The 27,018-nt window shown below is 41.4% G+C and overlaps 1 protein-coding gene across 3 annotated transcripts in view; it reads left to right on the top strand.

Annotated features, from left to right (window-relative positions):
• sdk1a (sidekick cell adhesion molecule 1a) overlaps positions 1 to 27,018 on the top strand; it is an 892,584-nt gene that overhangs the window by 344,111 nt on the left and 521,455 nt on the right. For all 3 annotated transcript variants that reach the window (XM_070901293.1, XM_070901295.1, XM_070901292.1), the window contains exons 2-4: positions 1,855 to 2,014; positions 3,611 to 3,717; positions 14,514 to 14,661. In XM_070901293.1, the coding sequence (XP_070757394.1) occupies positions 1,855 to 2,014; positions 3,611 to 3,717; positions 14,514 to 14,661 (415 nt within the window). The remainder of the gene's footprint in view (positions 1 to 1,854; positions 2,015 to 3,610; positions 3,718 to 14,513; positions 14,662 to 27,018) is intronic.

The raw sequence follows: 27,018 nt of genomic DNA, 5'->3' as shown, positions 1-27,018 counted from the left end.
GACATAGACTCAGAATAAGGGGCCGCCCATTTAAAACCGAGATGAGGAGGAATTTCTTCTCTGAGGGTTGTAAATCTATGCAATTCTCTGCCCCAGAGAGCTGTGGAAGCTGGGTCATTGCATATATTTAAGGCGGCAATAGACAGATTTTTGAGCAATTAAAGGAGTAAAGAGTTATGGAGAACAGGTAGGGAAGTGGAGCTGAGTCCATGATCAGATTAGCCATGATCTTATGAAATGGTGGAGCAGGCTTGAGGGGCCAGGTGACCTACTCCTGCTCCTATTTCTTATGTTCTTAGATGTGCTGTGGTCAGGACAGAGGCAAGTGATGTCACGGAGCAAAAGTAGGAGATCTTTATGATGGAGAGAATACGGGATTAAATAAAACCACGGGGTTGTAAACTGTCTGGTTCAGCCGAAGATGATGGCTGGGGAGGCGAATGGAGTTGTTGACGAGGGTATTGAGTTTGTGCTAAGATACTGGCTTTGGTCTTCGGAGGACCAAATGAACATGCAAGGAGCTATTGATAAGATGGTGGAATGGGCAAAACGTGGCAATTAGAATTCAATGTCATTAACTGGCATGATGCATATTGTTTGAAAACGAAATAAAGTAATAAATATCCTTTGAACAGGGAACAACAGGATGGTGTGGAAGAACAGAGCTTAAAGATTTAGGTTTACAAGACCTTAAAACCGGCACTTCAGTGATTACTTGGTTTTATGGCAAGAGGTATAGGGAATATAAAAGTTGGGATGTAAAGGTTAATGTGTATAAAAGTTAGTTGGATTACTGTGTGCAGTTTTGGTCTGTACTCTAGTGGAAGGATGTGGCATTTCTGCTATTTGTAATGCAAAAAACCTTAAGCACAGTAGTAATGGATTCATCCATCAAAGAAAATAATGTAGATTGCACTAGTTCTCCTAGTCAAAAACTGCTACCTCTCCTCCTCCTGATAATGCTACTGGCTCTGGTCATGCAGCAGATTCTTTACCTTTCCACACCATTGCTGTGACAGTGACATTTACTCCACTGAATCTCTTTCCGTTTTAGGTCATTAGTCATACTGAGGAATTTTGCTCCACCTATATATTCATTACTAAAATGGTGGGTGGCTGGAGATATTGAGAGAAATTCACTGCTCTCCCTTTCTGCCCAGTCAGTTTCTGCCCAATATTTTGAAATATGATCATTATTTACACTATAATGCTTCTCATTTTCTTGAAAGTAAGGTATGTTGTGTTGCTCGTGTGTCTCCTATGGCTCACTCAACTTCTCCTGTGTTTTTATGTATTTCACCCTCTTTTGTTTCCTCGTTTTTCACTCAAAGACCATCTAATAGCCTTGGAAATGATTTTCTTGTGGGTACGAAGGATGGAGCAGGGAGACTGGGGCTTTGTAGTGGGGAGTGCGGGCAGGAGGAGTAGGACCTGGAATGGAGTTGCAGAGAGAGGGGCTGGGATGGAAAGAGGCTGTGAAATGATGGGGGCTATTTTTAAACTTGTGTACAGTGGCTCTATCGTTGAGTCTTCTGAACACAACCCCGGGCACGGAGCGGAGCATGCATCTAATTGGTCCTCGTAACCACGTGATGAATTACACATTAACAGTCTTGTAGTTACTGCACATAAACGTGGTGCCTGGAAACGGGTATATGTGTATGAACGCAATCATTTTTATTGTATTATTAGGATTGGTATTGAATGTGTTGTTGAACTTTTACCATAATCCACTAATGTCTAAGAGTTCTGCAGGGACTGTCAAACTGAACTGAATGCAATGTGTTCATATTAATATGATAGTATTAGTTCTGTCACAGTACAAATTTACAACATGCCCATTCTCTCTTTCAGATGATGTTCCACCATATTTTAAGACTGAGCCAGGGCCGCCACAGGTTCACTTGGAGGGGAATCGTCTGGTCTTAACATGCCTGGCAGAGGGAAGTTGGCCACTTGAGTTTAAATGGTTACGAAATGATACAGCTATCACGACATTCTCTGGTGAATACAGGTAATTAAAATGAGTACCATGCCATAATTAAAATCTGCAAAACTTTAGTTATGTGGATTTTCAAACAGGGTCTCGTCATTTTCTTTAGGCTTCTAGGTGTGTTTTTACCATTGGTTCTGCATTGCTGCCACAAAGTTTCAGATGTGCATTGACGCACAATTAGTAGTATAACTCGAGAGTCTGGTTGAGCATCTAATTGTCGACTGTATTCCTATCTGTTAGGGCATTGATTTGCAGGATTATCTGGGACAAGATGGAAAGAATCCCAGCCCCAGTGACTGCTCAGGTCAAGCCATCCAGCCTCCCATAATAAGCCAATCACCAGCACTGGAATACTATTCCTGGCTCAGATATCGTATTATGGAGTCTGCCACAGACTTGGTTTAATCTTCCATCAGTGGTATGTCCTCTTGAAGCCAACTTAGCTCCAAAAGAGGCTCTAATTACCAACCACCATCAGAGCTGTTTGGTCATTAGACAACTGATGAGCAGGGGTTGCATTCCACAATCTCATCATCTTCTTTGTAAAATAGCTTCTCCTACCCCGTTTCTTAAATCTCTTCTGTTTAAGTCCTGATTGTAACTTGGATCAGGAATCAGGCAGGTGTGGGCGGAGGCGGGTGGCAGACTGACCTGACAGTGGCAGTGTGAGGTTCTGTTGATTTTAAGTCCCGGGACTCATCTGCGTGCCCCCAGTCAGTTGCCACCCTCCCGCCCCCCCCCGAAACCAACAGAAAGGGCAAATGGTTGGCGGGCGGAAGTGGAGTTGCAGGAGGTTGCCACTCTGGATTTAAGGAACAGCCCTCGTGTTGCCAGGGGTAAAATCACCCCTTTAATCTTTAATCTATGTCCCCTGGTTCTAGATCCCTAATCTCGACAATCTCTTCATAATTTTAAACACTTCTATCACATCACCCTGTTCTAAAGAAAATGGCCCCAATTTTCCAAGTCTTTGTTTTTCTCAATCCAGGCAGCTTCCTCGTCATCGTTCTCAGCTCAACATCTTTCCTGTAGCATGGAGTACAAAACTGCACCCAGTACTCTTGTTCTGTATCACTAGCTTTTTCTGATTTTGCTTGTTATATTGAGCTAGGCAAATGGTCTCTGGAATCCATTACCTTGGATATGTGAAGACCTTTGGTCTGCTGTGTCTTCTTGACTGAGGGAATGAATTGCATTGTATTTCCATTCTGGAATAATAGCCGGTGCAAATGCTCGAGAAAAGTAGTCACAAGTTCAAACTTGTTTATCCGACTGCAAGTTTATGTTGGTGTGAATGAGATTTCGGAGTAATTGGAAACAAGCCCTATCCACTCATATTCAATGATTCTAATGTGATGGAAAGATTCTGTCAGCTAATTAAAATTCATATGAGTGACTTTGTGGTTCAGTTTTACTGGATCCAAAGTTTTCTGATGTGTAAACCAGGCACAGCAGATGTTGTATTACAAAGGGTGGAAACAAAATTAAATGACTCCATTTGCTGATGAAAAGATGGTATTAGTTATGGCACCATCAATGGAACAAAACTAGGCAAGTTACTGGTTTCTCTCCAGGTTAATTCGTGCACTAAGCTGAACATTTCTTTTTTCCAAGGTATGTTATTCCATCCCTTCAGCGCTCAGATTCTGGGTTTTACCAGTGTGTGGTGCGGAACAGACGTGGGGCACTGTTGCAGAGGAAGACACAAGTACAAGTAGCATGTAAGTGGATTCACCACAATGCACGGTTTCTAATTGTAGACCTTAAGGTGTTCCTTTTGGTTTTATATTATGAACAATGTCATTAAAAATACTTTTCATGGTTGTACCATGAAATGTACCATTTACTGAAACAATAACAGCTGGTGATCCAATTCATGGCACATTACAAGTAACTCTTGGGTATTAGAAAAACTTCCATACAGCTGATAGAAGTTAATTTGCTTTATTTGTTAGTGTATCCCATTAAACAAGAAATTAAAAAAGAAAAAAAACATTAGACTTGTTTGTCCGCCTGAAATGACTGGTTCGTTGCAGTATTTGTTTGTCATCTTGTAACTCAATTAATGGAGTCAAATCTTAACTAGAAATTGTTATTTCTGTCAGGTTAGTTCTTCCCTGTGTTGACTACAGTACTTAATCAGGGTAATCCACTGATCCAGTTTACCTTTCTTGCTTGACCTACAAATTTTTTGCTTTCCAATTTCCCTGCTTTCTTTCCCTTGATGAATTACCACTGCCACATAATGTTTGAATAGGGTGGAGGAATTTATAACCATGATCATTGATTATGCTCCCTGTTACAGCACAGGATGGCTTCTTTCCATGTGCTGTGATGTCCTTTACATGTACATTTCTTGAACAAACATCTACCACCATCCTCTGCGAAACTTTGTAGTTTTTCTCTTTCACCAATGTTTCGAATTCTGGCATGAATTTATCAGACACAACACATATTGCAGCTTCGAGGTTTTTAACCCAGCAGCTGTGACTTCTTCATAGTTGAGAATGTTGACTTGCACGATGAGACACGTTGGTCCCGCAGCCACTCTCCATCCAGCCCCGTGCCCTCACTCTCCATCAGACCCCATTCATAAGAACGTAAGAAATACGAGCAGGAGTAGGCCCTACTGTCCCTCAAGCCTGCTTCTCCATCCAATAAGATCATGGCTGAACTTCTACATCAACTCCAATTTCCCGCCCTAATCCCATAACCGTGATTCCCTTAGTCCTCAAAGGTCTATCGATCTCAGTCTGGAATATACTCATTAACTGAACATCCATCTGGGATGGAGAATTCCAAAGATTCGCAACCCTTTGAGTGAAGAAATTTCTCATCTCAGTCTTAAATGGCCGACCCCTTATCCTGAGACTGTGACCCCTAGTATTGACTCTCCAGCCAGGGGAAACAGCCTCAGCACCTACCCTGTCAAGCCCTCTAAGAACTTTATACGTTTAATTGAGAACACCTTTCATTCTTCTAAACTCCAAAAACCCCAGCTCTCCATTGGGACCTACCCCAGCTCGCCATCTGGCCCTGCCCCTGCTCACGATTAAGCCCCGCTCTCGCTCTCTATCCGGACCTGCCCCAGATCTCCATCAGGCCCCACCCCCACTCCCCATCCGCACCCCACTCATGCTCTCCATCTGCCTGACCCCCGCTCTCTATCTGCCTGACCCCGCTCCCCATCCGGACCCCGCTCAAGCTCTCCGCCTGCCCGACCCCCACTCTCCACCTGCTTGACCCCCCCGCTCTCCACCTGCCCGACCACCCCGCTCTCCACCTGCCCGACCCCCCGCTCTCCACCTGCCCGACCCCCCGCTCTCCACCTGCCCGACCCCCTGCTCCCCATCCGGCCCCATTCCCGCTCTCCATCCAGCCCCTGCCCCAGCTCCCCATCTGGACCCAGCCTCTGCTCTGCATGCAAATCGGCCCCAGCTTTCCACCTAGAACGTGGTTGGATGCTGCTTGCTCATTGCATGACGAGCCCTATTGGAGCTGTTCACTATTGGTTGAGTTTGCTACCTTCTGCTGGTCTGGAGCGGTTGTACCCATTGGTCGAGCTGACCATGATAACAGCTCCCCTTGCCATATTATGTGGATGGAAGTTCCACAATGCTGAGGTCCAGCCTTTTCACCCGTGTTACACACCATTTTAGTCGATAACTAATAAGTAGTAACCAAAGAAGTAAAGCACAGACAACAATCACTTGCAAACTCTGCTTTTTGTCTTGGCATTTTAACAACAAATGCACAAAAAGGTTAAAGTTCCCATGCCTACACCGTGCAAATATGAGTATTGACATTGCAGTTACCCACATCTGTATTTTTAATTAGCGAGATGTGGCTAACGTATTGGATAGCACTGCTCTCCAATATTCTGTGAAATATTCTGTTTCTGTGGTGGCCCAACCTAGCATCTATGGTTAAGGACTGATGTAACTTTATATAAATCTAGTTGTCATCTCAATAGATCAGGAAAGATGTGATTGCATTGGAGAGGGTACAGAGGAGATTTACGAGGATGTTGCCGGGAATGGAGAATCTTAGCTGTGAGGACAGATTGGATAGGCTGGGTTTGATTTCCTTGGAACAGAGGAAACCTCATTGAGGTCTATAAAATTATGAGGGGGCCTAGATATTATTGTGTTCCTAACACAGATGAGACTGCACACATGGAGGTTAAAGTAACAGTGACCTCAGTCTTTATTAAGACACTCCAGAGTGAGGAACAGGCCTTAGCGGGGCCGGCTTATATACAGTGCTCCCAAGGGATGCTAGGATCCCTTGGGACTTCAGGGGATGAGCTCCCTGGTGGCGGAACATGGGAGTGCATGCGTTACAGATACACAACAGATATCGTGGATAGAAAGGGCCTATTTCCCTTAGCAGAGGGGTCAACAACCAGGGGGCATAAATGTAAAGGAACTGGTAGAAAGTTTAGAGGGGATTTGAGAGGAAATTTCTTCACGCAGAGTGTTGTGGGGGTCTGGAACTCACTACCTGAAAGGGTGGTAGAGGCAGAAACCCTCACCATGTTTAAAAAATACTTGGATGTGCACTTGAAGTGCTGTAACCTACAAGGCTACGGACCTAGAGCTGGAAAGCGGGATTAGACTGGATAGCCTCTTGTTGGCTGGAATGGGCACAATGGCCCGAAATGGCCTCCTTCTGTGCTGTAAACTTCTCTGATTCTATGATTCATGATCTATTGTCAAGAAGTTATCAGTCCCTTTAATGTACGATGTGAAATAAATGTCATATTGACTTAACTAAGTGGCCAGATCTTTTTCTTTGAATTGTTTTGTCTGATACTTTCTCACCTTCAACTGAGAAACATGCTGATGTATTTTAGTTTACAACTTTTTCTTTTTTTTGAAAATATTTACCCCCTTTAGTTTTTGGCTTCTCCGAGCCAAACACTGGTGACTGAGAGCAGCTGAGCGCCCTGTAACTTGTCCTCCACTATTCCACTCCATATTGCTCTCCAGAAAGTAGACAAGTGGAATGAAATAATTTTTCCTGTGATTTTTTTTTTTTATCCCCTCCTTCCCCTAGATGGTAAAGATGAGAACAGATTTGGTGCAGAGTGAGATCAAATCTGTATCACATTGTTATATACTGCTATGGGCTTTATTGGACTTCATAATCTCTGATTTAGACTGCTTTAAGTGTTGGTCTGTTGGACGTAAATCTGGTGAAAACTGATTTAGCTGCTTAAGCTGGACCCCCTGGCCTAAGCCAGCAGGCAAACTCTCGGCTTTTTATCAGACAGGATGCTCTCCCTTGTGATGTAGTGTGAAGTGACCCAGCTCATCACGTATATTTCAGGCACGTTGGAACAGTGGCTTATGATCAGATTAGAACCTATGAAGATGTGAGATAAAATTTCAAATGGTTTTACTTTTCACAAATAATTGCCATTTAATTCCAAACCATTGAAAACAATTTTATATAAGTTGTAATCAATTCTATTCAGTAATTTTCCTCACTGTTTTCTGTATTTAACTGTGAGGCTGATCTCTTTCTGATTCTATAGATCAGTCTTACAGTCTCGTGATTTATCCTGTTAGCTGATCTGATTGCTTTAAATTCATTTCAAATTTCTGTAGTGGCCTGTTTACTTACAGCCGTTGCACGCTTGAAGTACATAATCAAGTCTGACTTCAGAAAGCAAGCACGGTTAGGCTTGGTTATTGCCTGAATAGACGTGATCACTATTGACTGTTGGTATGCTAACTTCTTCAGTGCTGGCTATTGCTAAGAACATAATCCATCTCTATAATGTCTACACTTTCATTAGTTTGCCCATAGCTGTTCCTTTTATTTCGAGAAACATTTTTGTCATAGTTTAATTCTGTGAATAAGAGTCACATTAAAAGATTTTAATTTTGAAAAAAGTATTCTGTAAAATCGCAAATGTACTTTTGAACAATTGCAAGCTCACCCCACTGCAATGGAAATGAACAGTGCCATAATATATATTGTAAAGTTCTTTTGGCCAGTGATTATGAAGGGTTTTGATGGACAATTCATGGGAAATGATGACCATAGCTTTAATATACCATGGTTGGTGGTACTCTGCCATACAGAAAAAAGAAAGTCTCGGCTTTAATGCCGTATCAGTGCAGAATTAGCTGTTCTCGGCCAGGTTCGGAGTCAGAGGTGCATACTGACCTGAGTTAGAGAAGGGCAAGATCAGCCAAGGTTCCCAAACCTAATTGTGACCCAGGGCCTTCTACTGGAACGTGAACAGCATGGATGTCAGTTGAGGACAGAATCGGACTTCGTATGATGCCCCCTATGGAGAAATGCCAGTTTACACGGGCTCTAAGCTCGCACACAAAGAATGAGCTAAATGCTAGATGATGGATGCCATTCATATACCAAAATCTGAATTAATGCTTTCAGAAGGGCAGAAAATTGGAGAAGGAAAAGAATGCATTCAATGCACAAAACTATTGAACAAGAGAACTGAAAACTAAACAGTACAGCCAGGTTGGGCTGTTGTACACAGTATTTGTGCTTTGCACAACCAGTTTTCAGCTTTATAACTTGCTGGTAGTTGTGTCCTGATATGATTGCTCCTGTGTCTGCAAGATAATCTCTATGTTATTTCTTGTTTTCCATGGAGCATTGACAGTTTTCTATGTTTACGAGGTTCGATCTAAATCTTGCAATCCTAGCTTCCTACTCAAAGAAGCTATCAATATCATGTAGACAAGTGAAAATAACTTGAAAATGCATATGCTTTTGGCTGACAATAAGAACATAAGAAATAGGATCAGAAGTCGGCTATTTGGCCCCTCGAGCCTGCTCCGCCATTTAGGAAGATCATGGCTGATCTTATCTTGGCCTCACTTTGCTGCCCGCTCCCCATAACCCTTGACTCATGTGTTTCAAAAATCAGCCTATCTCCACCTTAAATATATTCAAAGACCCAGCCTCCACAGCTCTCTTGGGTAGAGAATTCCAAAGATTCATGACCCTCTGAGAGAAGAAATTCCTCCTCATCTCCATTTTAAATGGGTGACCCCTTATTCTGAAACTATGCCCCCTGGTTCTAGATTCCCCCATGAGGAGAAACATCCTCTCTGCATCTACCCTGTCAAGTCCCCTCAGAATCTTATATATTTCAACAAGATCACCTCTCATTCTTCTAAACTTCAATGAGTGTAGGTCCAACTTGCTCAATCTTTCTTCATAAGACAATCCCTTCATCTCAGGAATCAACCTTGTGAACCTTCTCTGAACTGCAAGTATATCCCTCCTTAAATAAGGAGACTGTATATACCCAGTACTCCAGGTGTGGTCTCACCAACGCCCTGTACAGTTGTAGCAAGACTTCCCTACTTTTATACTCCATTCCCCCTTGCAATAATGATGAACATTCCATTTGGCTTCCTAATTACTTGCTGTACCTGCATGCTAACATTTTGTGTTTCTTGTACAAGGACCCACAGATCCCTCTGTGCAGCAGCATTTTGTAATCTCTCTTCATTTCAATAATAATTTGCTTTTTTATTCTTGCTACCAAAGTGGATAACCTCACACATTCCCAAATTATACTCCATCTGCCAAATTTTTGCCCATTCACTTAGACTATCTATATCTCTTTTCAGATTATTTGTGTCTCCTCACATCTTGCTTTCCCACCTATCTTTGTATCCTCAGCAAATTTGGCTACTGTACACTCGCTTCCTTCACCCAAGTCATTAATATAGATTGTAAATAGTTGAGGCTCCAGCACTGATCCGTGTGGCACCCCATTAGTAACAGTTTGCCAACCTGAAAATGACCCATTTATCCTAACTCTCTGTTTTCTGTTAGTTAGCCAATCCTCTATCCATGCTAATATATTACCCCCAACCCCATGAGCTTTTATCTTGTGCAGTAACCTCTTATGTGGCACCTTATCGAATGCCTTCTGGAAATCCAAATGCACGACATCTACTGGTTCCCTTTATCCACCCTGCTCATTACATCCTCAAAGAACTCTAGTAAATTTGTCAAACATGATTTCCCTTTCAAAAAATCATGTTGACTCTGCTTGATTTTCTAAATGTCCTGCTGCTACTACTCAAACTGAATTTGAAATTATAATCACTCTTCCCTCGAGAATCCTTTTCTATGCGATCATTAATTAATTCTATCTCATTACACATTACCAGATCTAAAATAGCCTGCTCCCTGGTTGGTTCCACATTGTATTGTTCTAAGAAACCATCACGAATACACTCTATGGGCCCAAGTTTCGGCCTCAGTTGCTCCTGATTTTTTGGAGCAACTGGTGTAGAACGGATTGTCTTAGAAATTCAAATTCTCAGCATTTAGTTTGCTCCAGTTCTAGTCAGTTAGAACAGTTTCACTTTGGAACAGAATTTTTTTTTCAAAAGGGGGCGTGTCCGGCCACTTGCGCCTGTTTTCAAAGTTTCGGCAGTGAAAACTTACTCCAAACTAACTTAGAATGGAGTAAGTGAAGATTTTTGTACGCTCGAAAAAACCTTGTCTCCACTTTAGAAAATCAGGCGTAGGTTACAAATTAGGCATAGGGAATGAGGTGGGGGGGGGGGAGGGGAGGGGAAGGGAAGTCATTAAATTCTACAATCAATCCTAAGTTATACTTATACAAATATTATACAAATAAATCCAACCTGAATAAAAATTTATAAGCAAAGAAAAGATTAAATAAACCATGTTCCTACCTGTGTGAAACAGCAGCAGCCTTCGAGCTGCTGTGCTTCAGGCAGGCCTTTCATGTTGCAGACAGGCAGGGGTGTGGCGTCAGTGTCTCGACGGCAGCCCCAACAGCGGCAGCAAGCAGCCTTCGAGCTGAGCTGCTGTGCTGCAGGCAGGCCTTCATTCTGTTAGTGGCTGGCCAGCAGCCGAAGGATCAGCACCGGAGGCGCGCAGCTTTTCAAGGGGGCTGAGGCCATTCGGCCATGGGATAGGAGCGGCGTCAGTGGCTGGCCGGCAGCCGAAGGATCAACACCGGACGCACGCAGCGTTTCAAGGGGGCTGAGGCCATTCGGCCATGGGATAGGAGCGGCGTCAGTGGCTGGCCAGCAGCTGAAGGATCAACATCAGACGCACACAGCTTTTCAAGGGGGTTGAGGCCATTCGGCCACACTTAAGGGGCGGCGTCAGTGGCTCGACGGCAGCCGAGTCCTTTTAAAAATGGGCGTGTGCCAATGTTTGTTTGACACTGCGCGTGCGCGCACGCTCCAACGCGCACGCGCAGGGTTGCCGGCACCACGTTGGCTCATTTAAATTGGACCCGCCCCCCACTACTTACAGAATCGGTGCGAGTGTTTGGCTCCGCCCCCCGCTGTGAAGAGCCCGCCACACCAAGCTGAGATCGAGCACCGAGGAGCCGGAGAATATCGAAGTTTTTTTCCAGCGCACTTTTAGACACGAAGAACAGGCGTCCAGCTCGGAGATGCGCCGTAACTTGGGGTCTATAAACGTGTCCTCAAGGCTACCTTAGCCAATTTGATTTGTCCAATCCATATGAAGATTAAAATCGCCCGTGATTATTGCAGTACCTTTCTTACAAGCCCCCATTATTTCTTGATTTATACTCTGTCCTACAGTGTCTTGCCTACACTTTCCTGCACTATCCCCATACCTCTTGATTCCCTTAATATCCAAAAATCTATCTATCTCTGTGTTGAATATGCTCAATGACTGAGTTTCCACAGCCCTCTGAGATACCAAAAATTCGTAACCCTTTGAGTGAAGAAATTTCTCCTCATCTCAGTATTAAAATGGCAGATCCCTTATTCTGAGACTGACCCCGGGTTCTAGACTCTCCAGCCAGGGGAAACTTCCTCCCTGCATCTACCCGGTCAAGCCCTGTCTGTAAGAATTTTGTATGTTTCAATGAGATCACCTCTCATTCTTCTTAAACTCTGGAGAATATCGGCCTAGTCTACTCAATCTCTTATAGGACAATCCACCCATCCCAGAAATCTCTCCACATTATATTCAATTTGCCATGTTCTTGCCCGCTCACTTAGCCTGTCTATATCCCCTTGAAACCTCTTTGTATCCTCCTCACAACTTACATTCCCACCTAGCTTTGTATCTTCAGCAAATTTGGATATATTACATTTGGTCCCCTCATCCAAATCATTGAAAAATGTTCCACACCCTCTATGGCAAGTATATCCTTCCTTAGGTAAGGAGACCAAAACTGTACACAATACTCTAGATGTGGTCTCACCAGGGCCCTATATAATTGCAGTAAGATGTCTTTACTCTTATACTCAAATCCTCTTGTAATAAAGGCCAACATACCATTTGTGCTCTCAATTGCTTTCTGTATCTGCATGTTAACTTTCAGTGATTTATGTACAAGCCCCTCTGACCACCAATATTTCCCAATCTCTCTCCATTTAAAAAATACTCTGCTTTTCTATTTTTCCTACCCAAGTGGATAACGTCACATCTCTCCACATTATATTCAATTTGCCATGTTCTTGCCCGCTCACTTAGCCTGTCTATATCCCCTTGAAACCTCTTTGTATCCTCCTCACAACTTACATTCCCACCTAGCTTTGTATCTTCAGCAAATTTGGATATATTACATTTGGTCCCCTCATCCAAATCATTGAAAAATGTTGTGAATAGCTGAGGCCCAAGCACCGATCATTATGGTACCCCACTTGTTACAGCCTGCCAACCTGAAAATGATCCGTTTATTTCTACTTTCTGTTTTCTGTCTATTAACCAATCCTTCGTCCATTTGAGATTTTAAAGAATACTTTTTTCAAAATTACTGTGAGATACTTACAATCCCAACATGAAACTGCTGTTGCATTTAGGTTCCATGCATAAAATTAAAGCTTTTCTTAGCCCCAGTTAACAACTAGTGTTAAAGTATGTAAGTGGTTTAAGTTTAGTAGAAAAATCCAAGTGCAGGTTCTGTTTACTTGTATTTATGAAGCACCATGTTTAATAAAGGCTATGGGCATGTTAGCAGATGGCTACTTAATCCAGATGTAGGTCATATTTAATCAAATTAGCAACCTGTCAGCTCTGAAAAGCTGGCGGAAGCTCAAAGCAGCGCTATGGAGAATTTCACTGTCGAGAATAAGGATGAACAAAAACAAACCATTAAATATCTATTTAAGGAAGAGACATTGGGCCATAGCCTCATGGTACAAATAATTCAAACTTAACTTTTGAAATGAGTGCAAGATTTACTGTGTTCTTACACAAAGAGTATAATTTTACATCAGAAATCAAGCTCATGTTAAATAGATTCATTCTGGATTAAACATTTCACCGTCCATTTAAAATTAAATGCTAACAAAAGCAGACAGAATAAATCTTACAAGTAAACTGGTAAACACAGAACAATTACAGCCTTCAGATTGGCAGAATTCTCATTTTTCTTCACGTACTGACAAAAAATATATATATTATCTGCTTTAAAAGTCCTCTGGTGTCTGCCACAATATCATGCAATAATACAGTCATTGAGGAAATGGATTGCTCACCTGACAGTAGGTGAAGAAAAATGTTACTGGCTGTAAAAGTACAGGTCAAAATGATCTGCCAAGCTGTCAGATGTGTTGATATTTTTGTTCTAATGCATTTGTCAGAACTCTTACTGATTTTTGTGATGTCTAGATGGGTCTTAGCTCTGATGTACACTCTTTTAGGGCATTATATTTTCAAAAGCAAACTCCATATATAGACAAAACACGCAAATTTTTGACAGTGAAACCCAACCCATGTAAGTCTAAAATCTAAATTCATTTTGAAGTTAAAATTCACTGAAGCTGACACAAATTTCGATCTTTAGTCTGTCTCCACACTTCAAGCAATGGGAATGTCAGGAGGTTGACAATTTTGCCACTGAAGTGCTTATTCCCTACATCAGCATTGCTCAGTTCTCCAGACCTTCCAGTCTAAAAATGAGCTACAACAGCCCATCACCACCACCAATTATGTACATTCTTCCTCGTATTCTGTGTAGAATCACTTCATCCAAAGTTGAAATAAAGTTAGGCGACAATTTTTTTAACAAACTATTGGAAAGTGTGGAAGGTATGAGGTTAAAAAAAAATCCTTCAGACTTGAACTAACATAATGCTGGACCTTCCAAATCTGATGATTACTGAAATGCCAGTTCTCTAATTTGCAGTCAGCTTCTGAGTACACATGTTGTATATTGTGGAGTTCTGCAATCGTGGTATAGTACATTGGCAGCCTAGGGCTGAAATACAGTGACCAAAGGGAGGAGAGAAAAATAAATAGAATGGATGATCAGAATTACATGGTGGTTCTGTGCTTTGACTCTTGAAATGAAATTTATTATTGGTAGAGTGCAAGTTTATCCAATAAATTGCTGCTCGTGACAAGGGTGAGTATTCTTCATACCAGGGAATAGAGCATATTTTATTTCTTTGTCCTGTTTAATTTTCTCCCCAATACTTTAGTCACAGAAATAGTATTGTGTTATGGTAGTTCTTATTTAATCAGTTGAAAATTCTCTTTTTTTCTGCAGACATGGGGAACTTTGAAGGAGGCGACCAGCGCATCACAGTATCACAGGGTCAGGCTGCAGTACTAAAATCTCCAGACGTCAGCAGCTACCCACAACCACAAATGACATGGTTTCGTGATGGCCAAAAGATTATCCTCAGCAACAGAATGTGAGTGAGCCTGTTCATGACCATTAACATGCTATTGATGAATTTTTTTAAATTAAAATTGATAAAATAACACAGATTCCCTTAATACTGATCTAATAGCAGAGATTTTAAGAATTCACACTCACAGCACACAGCTTTGCGCACTGGGATCATGTATTTGGGTGCAGAGATCAATGTACCATTCAGAATCTTCCATCCATTACTTCATCAGAAGTGCACTTTTGCAAAATTACCGATAATGTATTTCTTGACTATCCTCCAGTCAGGATTTGCTACTACTATACACTTAAACTGATTTTCATTCATGTGAAAAGTGGTTTTGGCAGGAGGAGAATAAAAGACGGTACTTTGTAGTTATTATCTAAGGTCAGTATTCATATCTGTCTCAATTCAATGATGACAAAAGAAATCGGGGAGGCCAAGAATAACAATAGATGAAGATTTACATCAGTGCCGGAGTATTCGCTAGTATTGGACAGCTTTGGCTGGGCCGTCGGACATCTATAGACTAGAACATCACTACAAGACACTTAAGCCAGACCTCCATATTGATATCCTGCATTCTCCTGCAGGATAAAATGTCAGCAAAGGATATCAACAATGAAGCTTCACATGATTTTCCTGCATTTGAAACTGTTTAGATACAGAATTAACCAACTCTAGACTTTGCTAGAGGGAATATTAGACTGTGACTGAATCTGTGACTTTCCATCGACACCACAGTGTAATTTCTCCAAGACTACCAAAAGAGTCGAATTTGCTAGACATCTGTCATTGTTACAGTTGTATGCAGATGCACCATGCTGCTCATCACTTACGCAATGTTGATAGAGTGGAGAAATTGCAGGCTTGTCAGATTAAACTTTAGTTGTAATTCACATATCAATCTAATGTTTTTTCACCAAATTAGTGTCTGTGTCCAATGTGATTATTTTTTGCTCTTCAAAAAGAAATGCTGTAATGACGCTTAAAGTCATGAGTTGTTACATTTAGCAGATGTTTCCACATCTATTCTAAAACCAGTGGAGTGAATCACAACTATTTGTGAAACAAGAAAGAAAGAACATTTTGTGCAATTATTTGCAGCTTAATCAAGCTCTCTTTCAATATAACCTTGTGCCTTCTGCTACAAATTAGAACCAAAACTGCTTAAAGAAACAAATCACTGAACTGCAAACACAAATTTCAAATGTAAATTATCAGATGAATTTAATGATATAGGGGGAGAAATTGGGTTACGCCCCGTTTGGGGGCGGTACTTCCTCCGCCCGATGCGGAAGTCCCACCTAGCCACGAAATTCAGGTTATCGCACATCACAGGAAGTGGAGCGCGATGTTGCGCTCTCCACTTTCTGTTGGGGCGGTGTTTGGGGCGCTACACCGGCGGGATCGGCAGCTCCAGTGGCACAAGCACACATTACAGGTATTATAATAAGGTGACCTACCCCAACCCCACATACTCCATCGGGGTCAACGACAGATGTCACCAGTGGACTCATCCTGGCACTAATGCCAGGATTCAGGCCTGTGGATATTTGGCTGCATTTAATGCCTGTTTTAAATATCTGACAGAATTTCCAACAAATAAAATGTATGCAAACCTTACCGATATGTTATGATGCACCATACACTTCTCTGGCTGAGAAGGCATTCAGCAGCCTGCTTTCCGGTCACTCTGCTGATAGTATAATCATCTGATGGAAGGAATGCATGAGTGGTACAAAACAACTTTTCCTTAATGTTTTTCCAAACCTCCCTTTGGGGAGCTGCCTGATGACCTCCACAGATGGCCCTTACTGAAAACAACAGCTTCCTGTGCATGGAATCAAGGGCATGAACCAGATTTTTTTACCACTTCGTGAGACAGCATGCCATTGCAGTAGGTTTCATATCTGTTCATGAGGAGAAGAAATGAAAAGTTATTTTCCAGATAAGCCTTTGCCAGTCATTGATAAGATCATTGCTTCGCCTTCAAAATACTTATTAAATTGCTGTGACATTCCCAAATCAAAGATGTGTAGATTCAGAGTACAAAGTATTCTATTATTTTTAGGAAGAGAGTTATACTATCAGTAACTGAATTTCTGATCAATACTTCAAGGAACAAATTTCTCAGGATTAAAATGTACACCATAATATAACTAATGCAGTGTAAAATTTAACCCTCAGAAAATAGTTATTTTAAGTACAGGTCAGTACATCAGTTATTGGAATATAAATACTGCAACTATTCTTAGTGGCAAATTGATGAAATTATATCACTTTATGGCTTATGGATAATAGCTCAGCTAAAACTGATAAATTATTTGCCTTAATGTAACCAATAAATATGGCAGTGAATAAAAATGTTCAAATGCACATGACCAAATACAGCAGTTAACGAAAAAGTGGATATTGATTATGTAGATTTTAGCTGCCCATGCACTCTCAATTATTGTCTGATTTAATTTTATTCCAATATGTGCCAGATCTGCACCAGTAAACCAAAACTGATTGCGGGTTCAAAACTCTCTAGAATTTGAGCACATAATCTACGCTGATACTGCGGTGCTGTATTGTCGGAGGCCCCATCCTTTGAGTGAGATTCTAAATCTTGATCTGTTCAGGTGACTTAAAATATCTCATGGCACTATTCAAAGGCGAGAAGGGAATTCTCCTGGCATCCAGGCCAACATTATTCCCTCAACCACCACCAACAAAAACACATTAACAAGCCATTTATCTCAATTGCTGTTTGTAGGACAGCAATTTGGCTGCTACATTTACCTACATAGCAGCAGTGACCACATTTAAAAAGCAATTGATTTGCTGTGAAGCAGTTTGGAACATCCTGAGGACAGGAAAAGCACTATAGAAATACTCATTTTTTTTTCCTCCTTTAAGTGGTGTTGCTTACTCATCATCTTGTTTCAACAAATATGAAGGTCCACAGGAGACTACATAGGAGGGGTTCAAAGTGAAGCCCTCGACCCTTTCTTTAAAAAAAATTGTTGAATGAATATTTTGCTGTTCGAAACAAAGGTTATCAATGCGAAAGAAAGAAAGACTTGGATTTATATAACGCCTTTCGCAACCACCGGATGTCTCAAAGCGCTTTGCAGGCAATGAAGAACTTTTTGAGTGTCGTCATTGTTGTAATGTGCAATAGTGCTTCCCTTTTTGCCATCCAGCATCAGCAACCAGATTCCAAGGTCAGGCAAAGCATAGCCTGCTGTCGGGTTAAAACAAGACACTCTCCACGCTTGCCAACAATGTTCTTAGGACCAAGATTCGATATTCACTACGTTAGCTGTACTTACAGCCTCTCTGAGTGGCATTCTCATTTTAACAATTAAAATTCTGCTGCATCACTCCTTGGCGCACACTGGAAGTGGCTATCCCCAAATCGCAGCCTGGGAGTGCACAGTTTTGTAAATGTGCTCTCAATGCATGCCGAGGACCGGCACAGTGGAATTTTTACCCCTCGGTGCCCAATTCGAGGTTACTTTCTCCCATGGGTCCATACCCACTCAGAACTTGTTGAGATTACTCAACTTTATTTCATTTACAGATAATACACAGAAAATACTTTAATCTCATCATTGTCTGGGCTGGATTTGAACTCTGGGCAAAAGATTCATAGAATCATAGAAAATTATGACACAGAAGAAGGCTAATTGGCCTATCGTGTCCGTGTCGGTCGAAAAAGAGCGATCCAGCCTAATCCCACCTTCTAGCACTAGGTCCATAGCCCTATAGGTCATGGCTCTTTAAGTGCACATCCAAGTACTTTTAAATGTGATGAGGATTTCTGCCTCTACCACCCTTTCAGGCAGTGAGTTCGAGAACCTCACCACCCTCTGGGTGAAAAGAGTTTTCCTCATCTCCCTTCTAATCCTTCTACCAACTATTTTAAATCTCTGCACCCTGGTTATTCACCCCTCTGCTAAGGGAAATAGGTCCATCCTATCCAATCTATCTAGGCCTCTTATAATTTTATACTCCTCAATTAAATTTCCCTCAGCCTCCTCTGTTCCAAAGAAAACAACCCCAACCTATAAAATCTTTCTTCCTAGTTAAAATGTTCCAGTCCTGGCAGCATCCTTGTAAATTTCCTCTGACCCCTCGTGCAATCGACTATGCCACACACAGTCACTACCAGTCCACTCTTTCCAATAGCGTTTGACCTTTTAATAAACAACTGCAAAGCAGATCATGTTTAATGTTTAGCAAAATAATGCATCAACTGCTCTGTTTCCACTTTTTAAAGATATATTTAGTTCTTAACTACATAGGTAAATGTGTAAAATGATGCAAGAACTTTTTGATAAAAGAGCAATCATGTTTGCAATGTGCCTTCGCAATCTGATGAGCAGGAGTGCAGTATTCCAGCAATTGTGATCATAAACTTTGTACAGTGATGTTTCTGACCACAGTGCGCAGGTATGAGCATTCTTGACAATTTGTTTCTTGTACCAACTTAAGAAAACCACTGAGAAGTACACGAGTTGTGAGGGAGGGGTGGGTGGGTGGAGAGGGAGAACTGAACACTCTTTTTGCAATGTGCCTGGGCCTCCCACCTTGACTGATGACTTGATTGGGAGCTAGGGAATTCCCAGCTGTAAGGTTTCATTCTTGTATGTTACAGAAATATAATAACATAAGCATCTTGGGATGTATTTCTGCAAGTTGTATTTTTTTTTAAATGCTCATTTAAAAAAAAATGTTTTCTTCCTGTCTGTTCTACACAGATTGGGTCTCCACAATTGGCCGTGTCCACTGGCGAGAGCTTGTACCTAGATTTATTGTCTTTAGAGATTAAATTGTAAGCAAGCATTCAGCTGTGCCGGGGGTCATTTATTCATTTTCTGCAGTAAAGTCTGTAGCAGAGTGACACTGCTGGTCAGCTGCAGAACTGTAGCACAAAAGGAGACTTTATTTGCAGTTCTATTACTGACCAGAGATAGTGTTTTAGCAGTACAGATAATTCAGATAAAAGATTACAGTGTCGTCCACCTGCAGTGGGCCTGCTTTGTTCTGATGATGAGGTAACTGGACAAACCATATCCTCATAAGCCAAGGCTGTTAATGTGCAAATTTGTTTAGACAAGATTACCAGTTTCTCCAGACAAACACTACTTTGTGCACGACCAGGTTCGGGTCAGACAAAGCTGCTTTGACTTAGTGATGCCATCTGGAACTTCTAGCTCTTTCTTTTCACAAGCATCTTGCATTAGAGTAAATCAGATCACAATTGTCTGACTGTGAGAATGCTGTTTTGGAGAAGGCCTATGGGCCCAATTTTCCCCAACCCCTTTTTTTGACGCACTTACCCTAAATACGCCGACTTTGCGCGCGAGAAACGGTGCCGAAAAAAAGTGGCCCCATCCTGCCCGCGCTGCCGAGTCTCCGGTGTCCCAGCGTGGCGTACATAGTGTAGTGGGGAGGGCGGAGTAACAGCCCAGCGCAGAAAACACTGCTGGCAGCTGCGTGCATGCTCCTCGCCCTCCCAGTGTGTCCTGCGGGCTGTGGGCAGGACCCGATGCTCACAGCCCCTATCCCCGACCAAGTGGCCTCCCGCACAGGCCAGCTGGCCCGCTGACTTCCCGGGCTGAGGTCGGACTTGAGTTTTATTTTTTATTTGTTGATGGTTGTGCTTTCTTTAGTGAGGAGAGTTTTGATTGGAGGGGGAGGAGGAGAGTTTTGATGGGGGGTGGGGGGGTAAAGAGTGTTTTGATGTGGGGGGGACTCTAAAAAAAATAAAAAAAATAACTTGTTTCTGGCATAAAGGTAGGACTTCTATTTTCTATTTGTTATTGATTGATTGCTTATTACTTTTTGTGGTTTGTTTAGTGCTTTGTAAGCCTTGGTGCAGATCCTCAGTTTCCTTCTATTTTTTTATTTGTTAACTAATTGCTTATTACTTTTTGGCCTTTGTTTAGTGCTTTGTAAGTCTTGGTGCAGGTCCTCTTAGCTTCCTTGTATTTTTATTTGTTATTTGAATGCTTATTTTTGTGCTTTGTTTAGTGCTTTGTAAGCCTTGGTGCTTTAAATGTACTAACCTGCACCGAATTCTTAACTGCCCTCAATGTTTTTCAGAGCTGGCCACATACGCTGACCTAAGTTGATTTGGAGTAAGTTTTAGCTGGCCGAAGTGGCATAAATGGCCAAAACTGGCGTAAGTGTCTGGGAATGCCCCCTTTTGGAAAAAAAAACTCAACTAAAAAAAATCATACCTAACAGAGTTACTCTGGAGCAAGTTTATTGGAGAAAATGGCGTTTTTTAACTTATGCCAGAAAAAACAACTTACTCCAAAAAAATTGGAGCAAGTCATTGCCAAAATTGGGCCCTATGAGTAGAAGGCGCATTTGTACTTGTTTCAGTTAAGCTTGGGTCTCACTGGAGCAGAAACACCTGGGAGTTAGTTGCATTACATCCTCATTGTGTGCAGACAGAGAAACACCAGAGAGGATGAATGAGGGAGATTGGTACCTAGCACTTGCTTTGTACGTGGCTTAAGGGAGATTTGACTTTGAATTTGTTGTTTTCACACTTCTCAGGCAGACTTCAATGTCTAGTTCCATGGCTGACCTGATTTGTTTGATTACAGTGGACGTCAGGGAAAATGGGAAAACATGCAGGTCTGGGTGGATCAGTGCATTGTAAGCAATTTACACTGTAATTGCATAGACAACTGAGACAAGAAATAGAAGGAAGGAAAGCAGAAACTGTAGCTATATTTTGACTTGTTTGTATTGTTTATAGTGCTTTATTCTGGACTCTGTTCAAGTTGTTATGTATGGATCAATGTGCTACCAGCAGCTTATATTGTAATTGAAGAAAACTGGAGAAAGACATAGAAGGGTATGGTAACCTCTGGCTGTCTTATTACATGTTCATAATGTGTGTCGTGTTTGATATTGTGTTCGAATTTAAGTTTCTCTTGCTAAGTTAAGTAAATTTGTCCCATTTTAGTTTTTAGTTCACCTGAATGATCATTACAATACTCTGACTTGGAGTTCCCTAATGGCTGTGATAATTGCACTGCCTGATATGGTACAGGTACTGAGCCGTACCACTCGACTTGAATTAAGTGTATCTGGGCTCGGAGGGAGAAAATCGGCCAGGATTGTCTCTCCTGATTGCTATACAGGTACAATGTTTAAATATTGGATGAGGGCAGGATAAGGCTGGCTACATTATCCCTCATGGTTAAATAACCTGCCAGCGAGTGCTGTTTAAGTTTTAGAATGAAGTGGTACCAGAGGGCTACTTGGAGCCTGCAGAAGCATAGTACAGTAACAGGTTTTCATAGAACTATGTACCTCTCAATGGTTTCACAGCACTTTTTGTAAGCTTGCCCCTGTGACCTTGAAGCTGTATCTTTTCAGTAGAATGCCCTTGCAGAGTTGCGTAGGATCAGAAGTGATCTGCATACTGAATTATCTGTAGTGTTGCACTGTAATCTTATAACTCCAGTGAATTTTTACAGGTTAGAGTAACTAAAATGTAAAAAAGAATTCAAAATGAGAGAATCTGCAATGGATTTTTTTTATTGTTTTCATGTAATGTCCTTCAAAAGTAGCAGAATCTTTGGGTTGGCCAATCACACCTGTTTTTGCTGTTTTGTCCTCTGTTAATATTGATTTAAATTGAGACATAATGGGAGTAATGCAACTTCACATTATGAAATTTGCTTTTTCTCAACAAATCTCAGAACTAAAGAAATGTACTGCAGGACTGCAGCAAGTTCCTGTTGTTATGCAGTTAATTTTCTTCAAAGTCAGGTTTCCATTGAAATTTGATGACATTAAAGTTGTAAATACAAAAAAGGATTCATTTGACATTTTAAATATAGGTGCAGCGACAAGAATCCGGAACCTTCGGGACCGAGGCCACTCAGGATTTCGGGCTTTTCTGGACTTTCGATCATCTTTCTGACGTCACGAATCTGGAAATACCTGAGCCCAGGTTTGGGTATTTCCAGATTTCAGAACGTCAGAAAGATGGGTGGGATCCCCCGCCGAGGAGCTGTTCGGGTGGGGGCCTGTTGATGAGGTCGCCGGACGGGGCCCCGCTGTGGTGGAGCCGTTCGCGCCGGCCCCATCGCGGAGGAGGTGTTCGGTCGAGCCGGCGAGGAGGCCCTGAGGTAAGGGCAGTGGTGGCGAGGCAAGGCCCAGGGTTGGCGGGGCCGGATTCCGGAACATTTTACGGATTCCGGATGACCCTGCCACCGATCGGTCTGGATTCTGGAACTCTGGATTTTCGACGCTGCACCTATAGTACATTTATTATTAACTTAATGGAAATTCATATGTGCCATTGGTAACACATGTTGGTGTCTGCGAGAAATACTTGAATTGTTAGCTTCACAATAGAAAATTAAACATTTTTAAGAATGAAGGAGAAACTTCAACCATCTCTTTGCCTCTTTGTGTCTTTTCTCTGTTATTTTTTTCACCATAAGTATTGATCAAACCCCTATCTTATGAACTAGTTTAAAGTAGTTTCAGTGGCTTGGTTGGCAGCACCCTCGCCTGAGTCAGAAGGTTGTGGGTTCACGTCCTACTCCAAAGACTTAAGCACATAAATCTAGGCTGGCACTAATGTGCAGTACTGAGGGAGTGCTGCACAGTCGAAGGTGCCATCTTTCAGATGAGACACTAAATCGAAGTGCCATCTGATCCCTCAGGTGGACGTAAATTTTCCTGTGGCACTATTTTGAAGAAGAGCAGAGGAGTTTATCTCTCGTGTCTTGGCCAATATTTATCTCTCAATCAATATCACGAAAACAGATCATCTGGTCATTATCACATTGCTGTTTGTGGGAGCTTACTGTGCACAAATTGGCTGCCACGTTTCCTACATTACAATAGTGACTACATTTCAACAGTACTTCATTGGCTGTAAAGTGCTTTGAGACATCTGGTGGTCATGAAAGGTGCTATATAAATGCAAGTCTTTTTCTTTTTAATGTAAATTGAATATATATACCGTGAAGCAATTGATTCAGTCTTGTATCTCTCAATTATTTTGTTGAAAACTTAATTTTGGGGCTGTTTGATTATAACAGTTGTTTGAAAGAAATACCCGACCTGGATCAGTCCAGCTGGGATTTTGCCATGTAACGGAGTTTTATACATATATGGCTTGAAATCAGTGCATTGGCATTTATGAGAGAGCATACTTGGAATTGGAAATCCAATAGTGCTAGTTACTTTTTCTGGAAAGGAATTCATCAAAGATTCTTTGGTCATTTCCTTATCTACATTTATATTTCATGCTCCTTCCATATTTAAAATTAATTTCTCTATCTTAATTTATTTGAAATTATTGATTATCTTTCAACAGTTATTCATCTGAAAAGAACTTAACCCTCAGGATACGGAAAGACAATTTAGTTTTCACAGTAATTGCACCTCCTTTTCAGATAAACACTTCAAATGTTGTCTTTTTGAAAAATGTCTAAAGAAAGCTGTTACAAATTGCAATACAACCAAAAAATACCTTTCTTCCCATTATTAATGGAATAACATTTTTTCTATATACATATATATAAAGATATTGACACATTTTAATTTTGGTGAAGCATCCTCAAAGAATGAAGGAGAAAGATAGGTTAAAACAACTTGCATTTATATAGTTTCCTTCCCAACTTCATGACATTCCAAAGTTAATCACAGCCAATGAAGTGTCGTCACTGTTGTAATATAAGCAAACACAGTTGCCAATTTCTGCACATCAAGGTCCCACAAATAGCAGTGAAATAAGTGACCAAATAATCTGTTTTAGTGGTGTGTTGGCCAGGACACAGAGAGCTCCCTGGATCTTCTTTGAATAGTGCCATAGGATCCAGTTGAGAAGGACTTGGTTTAACCTCTCCTGAAAGACAGCACCTACAATATTGCAACATTCCCTCCATATTACATTGAAGTGTAAGCCTAGATTATGCATTCAAGCCTCTGGAGTGGAGCTTGAAGAGGTCTGCTACCACTGAGCCAAGAGTGACACTTAAGTACAGTTTGTGTGTTCCCACTGGGCTGCAGCAGGCATCACAACATTTGTATTTGGGTCACTGGGAGGTTGAGTTGAATATTTGCATATCACCAAATGTAAAATCTGCCATGAACCAGTGCAATCGGGCAGCGTTTTAGAATGTAATTTTTTTTTTTTTTAATTGTTTTACGTTAAAATATACTCCATATATGTGGTAACTTTTGGTGCAATCTGATTAATAAAGCTGAAAATGGATTTATCACAAAACATAAGCACTTTTAATCAGCGAGTCTAGTCCAAAACCTGTGAATAACCTCTAGAGTAGAGATACTCTGACGGTTCTTTGGACGGCTCTTTCGAAGAGTATTCCAGTCAGTCCCACTCCCCCGCTCTTTCCCCATATCCCTGCAATTTCTTCTTCAAGCATTTATCCAATTCCCGACTGAATCTGTATCCACCACCCTATTCGGCACTGCATTCCAAATCCTAACTATACATGTTGCTTAAAAAAGTTTTCCCTCGTGTTGCCTCTGGTTCTTTGCCAATCACCTGAAATCTGTGCTTCTGGTCACTCGAGCTGGCACAACTAGGTTGAGCTTGCATGATCCACCCATTTTTAGACAAATTTCAATTGGGTCCGACAGCTGGCAATAGAACCCTGGTTTGCATATGCAAATGACCAAACTCCCGTTTCAGGCAGCATCCTGGACACCTAAAAGGAAAATTCTAGAACTAAGTTCTGGCAGAATGAGGGAAGAGAAATAAGAATGAGTAACCTGATTTTAACTAACTTAAAATAACTTCAAAAAAATATACAGAGCATTTTCTCGTTACATTGGGGTTACAGTAGTCAGTTTCTTAGTACGTCAAAAAAAATTATATTCAAAAGCTTTTAAAAAGTGCCTATTAGTGTCCTTGTACCAAAAAAAAAGCTTAATTTTAAGAACCTCCCTTGAAGGCCTGTAAACGGGTGCAATTGTGATTAATTTGATCAGGGGTGAGATCAGCTTTGTGGGCAGGGCCAGCTTTAAATGTCATGGTTTTTTGAACTAGCGCAAAAGATCGTCGAAACTCGTTTTGCGCTGGATGTCATTTGAGCTTGAAATTCTGCGATTTTTTTTTTTTTTTTTTTTTGCGCTAGTTTGGCCGATTGCAGGCAAATTAATGGAAACTTCAGGCCCAATTATAAATTCAAGACGTGACCTGGAAAGTTATTTGGACAGAAAGAGGACAAAAGGTGAGGAGGGAGCGGGTGGGTGTGTGAGAGACGAAGAGCAAAGTGCTGTTGCAGTTGCCGACTTATACCATAGTTGCAGCTCATTATTACATATACACATTCTGTTCTATGTACATAACCATTTTTGGAGTTTTATTTGGAAGTTGAATATAGTTACTTGGAGCTGACATGAATCTTCACAAGCAATGATCATTTATCCTGTGTGTTTTTATTGTACATGCCTCTGAATAAGATTTTTTTCTTTTGCATTTTGTAAAGGAATCTAAAACTAGGATACCATTAAACTCAAAATGAAAGTCTCCATATTTGTTTAAACTTTCAAATGGCTGCAGAATTTGATACAGCACTTTCCTTTTCATGTTTGAGAAGATGAGATGGAGAAGTAGAAGATCAGGCATCCCTTCAGTGCATGGTTTTGGATACTTCTCATGACATTTGACATTTCTTTAAATAACATACTTCAGTAACATCTTTCAAGAGAAATGTCTTTGAGTGTTGCTTACATTTTTAATTCCACATCATAATCCATTTTTGTAATTACATTATACAGTTTTTCATTGATCAATCTATTGTTTGATCTGTAAGTAATTTCTGGAATGTTCAGATATGTTTTTCTGTTAAAACTTCAAATCTTTATTTAACTACATGATGGATGCGATCACCATGAATTAATGCAGTGGAATAATTCACTGGAGTAAGGAGTGAACAATCTCGGTCGTGATTTTTACTCTGGGCGGGTTGGTAGCCGGGTGTATGCAAAACTCACCTGTTCCCCAAGGCAGTGTGGAGGGCCCAGGCGGCAATGTGGAGGGCCCGACCTTGGGGCTCTTCAGAGGCTGGTGTGGTGATTGGAGTGCGAGTGGCAGTTGATTCTGTCAATGGGCACGGGGTCTGGGCGTGTTCCCTTATTGCAGCAGTTAACTCTCCAACATGCTGTCCCTCATGCGCCCTGTGACAGTGTCTCAACGACCTGCAACATTCCCTCTCTCATGTTGAGCAATACTGTCTCAACTACCTGTGACATTCCCTCCCTCATGTTCAGTGATGGTGTCTGCACCATCTCTGACCTTCATTCCCTGATGTTCACTGACAGCGCATCACGTACCTGTGACATTCCCTCCCTCATGGTCACTGACGTCGTTCC

This window comes from Pristiophorus japonicus, chromosome 15 (assembly GCF_044704955.1).
Source record: "Pristiophorus japonicus isolate sPriJap1 chromosome 15, sPriJap1.hap1, whole genome shotgun sequence".
Lineage (NCBI taxonomy): Eukaryota > Metazoa > Chordata > Chondrichthyes > Pristiophoridae > Pristiophorus > Pristiophorus japonicus.
The sequence above is the reverse complement of the archived record's forward strand: the minus strand, read 5'-3'. Positions and strand labels throughout refer to the sequence as shown.